The 5,272-nt window shown below is 40.7% G+C and overlaps 1 protein-coding gene across 2 annotated transcripts; it reads right to left on the bottom strand.

The window, feature by feature from the left end:
* Window positions 1-280: 280 nt before the first annotated feature.
* LOC140003999 (auxin response factor 18-like) lies at window positions 281-4,157 on the bottom strand. 2 transcript variants are annotated; one of them, XM_072078802.1, is made up of 4 exons: window positions 3,934-4,157; window positions 2,429-3,648; window positions 821-1,722; window positions 281-707 (listed from the first exon to the last, which is right to left on the bottom strand). In XM_072078802.1, exons 2-4 carry the CDS (start codon window positions 3,557-3,559, stop codon window positions 638-640), a joined length of 2,103 nt encoding a protein of 700 aa, XP_071934903.1. In that variant the 5' UTR covers window positions 3,560-3,648; window positions 3,934-4,157; the 3' UTR covers window positions 281-637. The 2 variants fall into 2 exon arrangements, with proteins under 2 accessions (XP_071934903.1, XP_071934904.1); XM_072078803.1 differs by lacking the exon at window positions 3,934-4,157 and adding an exon at window positions 3,769-3,921.
* Window positions 4,158-5,272: the final 1,115 nt, after the last annotated feature.

Below are 5,272 nucleotides of genomic sequence, written 5' to 3'. Positions count from 1 at the left end.
CAATTTGAGGGGTGATAAGCAAAACTTTATCCGCACAGGGTATTGGTTCTTTTCTTTTAGATTTGGCACTCTTGATCCCTACAACATGTGTGGAATATGCAACCTAATGGCCATGATGTATATTCTTCCTGTCATGTAACAAGGGAGACAAGCATCACTTTTGGCCAAAAAAAACTATTAGGTAGCCTAAGTTTCAACAGTAAGACAGGCTCTTGCAGTAGCATATAGCAGTTAGAACTGTTTAAACAATCAATTTAGTCAGTGTTTGGAACCAAGAAAATTAACAAGGCAAATGATTAACTTGCACTATGGAGATGGCCAATTAAGTCATCAGCTGAAATGGTCATACTGGTTGCAGGGTAGGCATTTGTTCCGGCAAAAGATCTTTTATACAACTTCCTTTTCTGTCTTAATAAAAATGTCCCGTGTGTTTACTCAAACAGCTTTTCATCACAAAGTTACAGAGACATGTTGTCTTCCTTGACAGATTGGAATAGGAAGTGGTACAAAAGATCCATGGTCTTTTTATCCCAACAACTGAGAACAAAAGAAAAAAAAAACATGAAACGAAAAGATGCATCCTAACTAAGGCTTGACATTCAAATGTACAACTGATGAAGAAGATCAATTCTTCCCTCTATCGGCATACGTTGTCACTGCCCGAGTCGGTTAGAATTGTTATCCTTCTTGCTGCTTTCAGGAAGTCGCTGCAATACAGGACATCATAAAAGATAATCAGTATACTCCAACGTTCACAGATACCACCAAAAGGCATGCAAACAGGATCCATTGGATGCTTGAAAATACTAGAATATATTACCTGAATGGTTCATCTCCACTGTGCTTAACAACGCCAGCCGGGTCCTGATAAAGCACATTGCTCAGCATCTCTGATCTTTCAAGACCAAACATCTCTGCCAGCTTTCCATAGAGCTCCTCATAAGAGCCAAAAACTGACAGGTCCAGAGTCCGGCCAACGTCTTCAGATTCCATAAACACCTTACAGTGACCTGTCTCCAATCCAAATTCAAGTTTGGGATCTTTGTACCACGGAAGGACTTGATCTAGAGAGTTCTCTGGATGACCACTCTGAAGAACTCCTGATCCTGAACCACCAGAGACAGTTACAGTATTTTCTGGATTCCTCTCTGATAAACTGCTGCGAGCTGTATCCCCAGAGGAGCTCTGGGAGATCTGCTGCTCAGTGAGAATTGGTTGACCAAACAAAACAAACAGGGGTGCTTCTGTACGAACATTAGGCTTCGATCCTTGTACAGAATTTCCGATAGTCAACACGCAAGATACATTATCCTTGGATTCATAATCTTCCATGAAGCAGCTACTGTTAGGGATTCTAGAAGCTGCGGCAGCAGCATGTTCAAGCTGCTTCAGTTTGAACGGGAAGAGGCCCGCCTGCAGTTTATTGAAATGCGGTTCTGATGAGGGTAATCCGAATTGAGCATGCCTGGCTCCCTGTATGCCTGCAGGAATCTTGTCTGGTAAACAACACAAGGGACTACTTGGGCTTAAGGGGTTGCTGAATAGTGATGGCATTGGAAGTTGGCCAACAAGGGGAAATTCCGGAGGTTGTGGAAGCCTCAACTTCTTTCTTGGTGGGGAAAAGGGGCAAAGATTGATGGCAGGCATATTTGATACCAGCTCAACCAACCATGGACTGACTCGCTTAACATTCTGAAGTAAATCTGGTTCATCCCATGCAACCTACATTTTGAATATTAACCAAATCATGTCAGACCCAAATTACCAACAAAATCAGCAGTCTGAATCTGACTGCAGAGAACAAGAGCAACAAAGATTACAATTCATGCTTCATCAATTCATATACATCAAAATACAGTAAAAAAAAAAAAAACTTGAAATGTCAGTTAAGCAGCAGGTAAATCACCCACACACGCACGAATACCAGTTCAGTTAGATTCTAGAAATTTAGGACATTGTATTCAATTTTTGATCCAGACAAGATTTACCTACTTAAGTCAGAGGCCCTGCGTTTAAGGCCTCCCACTTACACTTAAAAAAAAAAATAAAACTTATATTAATGGCCAATCCTAAGAGCCAAACCGAATTGTTGTAAGTGGTGTATAAACTACCCCTTTCTCATCGTCTATTGACTGTGATTATGAACAAAATAGCTCCACCATTCAGAGATATTCCACTCTAGCAGAAGAAAATTCCTCCTATCTCAATCCAGGGATCTCCGATATGAAAGTATATTTGTACAACAAACAAAGAGGAATCGCAACAGCACAGAAAAGGACCAAGGACAAGTAAATCAAACTATCTGCTCACACAGCATAGTTCTTCTAGGCATGGCTGAGAAAATAAACCAGTAAGATGCACAAAAAGAACAGAATAAATTAATTCTCAAAACCAATTTCCAAAGAACCATCAAATGTAAGTTATGTACCTGGAGAAGGCGCCAGGGAGAATTAGGCCAATGGATGCGGTCATCAACTTGAACAGAGGATATAGTTCCCATAAACCAGCTTATCCGTGATGAATCTTCTGTCTCGAAAGGCATCTTGAATCTCATCCCGGAACACCACTGAATTCTTATTGCAGCCTTTACAGCTGAGGCCTTTACAACAAACTCCGGCGTGCTTGCACGTGGATAGTAAATAACCTCAAATGCCTGCCCACTGGCAGCAAGATTGGCTGCTTCAACAACAGATTCTGCCCTAACTTTACCCCTTCCCCTAGCACCTATGTCACTGTTATTAGTCCCTCCCTTAGGATTCCTCATGATCCTGTTTTCCTCTTCACCTAGAAGCCTGGAGAATCCCCCATACAAAGAGGAGGTGCAATTCCCAGCACTGGTATTCCATCCAGATGGTGCCTCAGGTCCACCACCAATTCCTCTCTTCGCTCTTCTGATCCCAACACAAAGATCCCCATTTTCAGCTCTCAAAAACACAATCGAGTCCCCTGCAACAAGCTTCTTCTGGTTCACAAAATTACTCCATCCAGTCGTCAAAAGATGACGACGCGGTGTCCCCCTGTAAATATGCCTAAATTTCCATATCTCCCCATGAACATCTTTGGCCAAAATAGTCTGAACTGGGGGTTCAGCTGAATAGTCCAACCGCGGAAATATGGTCTCAGCACAGTACCGTGGCACAGAGAAACCCCCACCGTTGTTTGCATCAGACTGTGTTAATGTCTTTGCAAAAGAACTAGGCTTTTCCTGACCGTCATTCTTATCAAAAGCCAACAATCCATCATCACCATCATCATCGCTACATTCATTTCCTCTCAGCGGAACCAATCTTATTTTAGCGAAAACCTCATCAGTCTCAGTATCAGCCAGGTACTTTATTGATGAGACTCTACACAAAATAAGTGGTGGGATTGTGCAAAAAGTCCCGAAATCCACACTTTTGTGAGCATGCTCAGCATGTCCTTGAGGAAAGTAGAAAACTTTGGAGTTAACAGGTGACATTTGCACCATTCCGCCAGCGCAGGCATGCCATAACTGGGGGTCCAGGGATTTTTCCACTTCATTCATGGGTTCGTTCCCAGAATTCATCACAGTAATCATTCTTCTTTTGCAAATCTAAGGCCTCAAACGCATACACAACACAAGCAATCCTTTAACTGGGTCCTAGTTTTTCTCAATCAATCAAATCTCTGAAACAAGACAACAAGATTATAAGTATTAGGATCTGAAGTACTTTAAACACAAAGGGATTGCAGGACGAGAGTAAAATACTGGAAGAAAATAAACTGCAATTGCGAAGACGAAGATACATTTTTAATGTTCTTGAAACAACCCATATAAAAATAGGCAAAATACATGGATTCAACCCTTCGGTCCCCAGCAATCAATCCAAAGGAAAAAAAACTGAAGAAAAGGGAGAGGGGGATATATAGAGAGAGTTGGGAGAAATACTAAAACAGGGCATCTTGAGTTACCTTCAAGATACAACTGGCTTTTTGACAAACTGATGTTCCATTCTCTCTTTTTTGCTCTCAAGGGAACTTTAAAAAAAAAAAAAAAAAAGGCCAACCTTTTTCACTAGTTTGTGTTGATTCAAAGGAAAAACAAGAGGGTGAAGATTATTGTGGGGGTGATGTAATTTCTTTTGACAGGAGAAACACTACTTGATGGTAGTAGCAGTAGCAGTCCGGACTCCAGTGGTTAAGTACTAAAAGTGGGATGCTTGAGTTACGCGAGGAAAAAAAGAAAAAAAAAAAAAGGTGGCTTTTGTGGGGATTTTCAAGCATTACAAGGGCGGTATGGACCAAAGCAAACGGGCAGTCTGATGGGGCCAGACGGAGACGAGACACAAATAGAATACACGCATGTATACACCCACTTTCTCTCACACACACAACACCTGAAGCTTCGTTGCCGACCAAACCATACCAGACCAGAGCAGAGGGTGGCAGAGGGAATTGAAATTGACAAATGACAGCCAAAAGTTTCATATTAAATAATACTAATTTTTAATCAACTTGTCTTTTTAATTGAAGTAGTAGTCTTAATACAAAAATAATCTTTGCCTTGCAATAGTTTGGAGGAGGACGATATTTTCCGGAAAGCTGTTCTGTTATGCAAGATTCCATGCATCACATCCCAAATTCTGTCCAACTCTTTTTCCTTCTGATTTCTACATTTTTTTATTTTTACTGAAAATAAGAAAATACACTGCTGGTTAGGCAAGTATTTTTATTGGGTTTGAGACTCTAAATTGTGTCCCTATTAAATTCAATTGGATTGGCATGTCCTGCTCACCTCATACCATATGGGGCGCTTCCATTATCCGAATTAGGTTAAAAGAAGACATCTCATGCAATTAAAGGTGAGAAGGAATTCCCGAAACATAGGGGATAAGGGCATGAGTGTCCCAGAGAGTTTAGGTTTGGCATGATTTAGAAAGATGTTCTTTAACAAAAGCCCTCTTAATTTACCAAAAACCGGCCTCCTTAAATTACAGAAAATTAATTACCAAACATTTTAAAAGCCCCTTTTTTTTTTTGTAAACGCACCCTGGAAAGTTTAGCTAGTTTAGTAGGTTAGGCACGGTAATTCTCTGAATCAAGGACACAAATATGTCATCAAGAAGTCTTTAACTCTTAACCCCACGAGAGTGTATAATTGGCACAGTTTAGTTTGCTGCCAAAGTCCATTCATAAAAACTATCACTCTTAATTATCGGTTTTCGTTAGCTAACATCCTTCCATCACTCTTTTGACACTATTGTCTACTCTAGTAATCCTCTCCACTTGGATGTAAATTACTAATCTTGGA

Source organism: Coffea arabica, chromosome 2e (assembly GCF_036785885.1).
Source record: "Coffea arabica cultivar ET-39 chromosome 2e, Coffea Arabica ET-39 HiFi, whole genome shotgun sequence".
Taxonomy (NCBI): Eukaryota; Viridiplantae; Streptophyta; class Magnoliopsida; order Gentianales; family Rubiaceae; genus Coffea; species Coffea arabica.
This window is presented reverse-complemented; position numbering and strand designations above follow the sequence as displayed.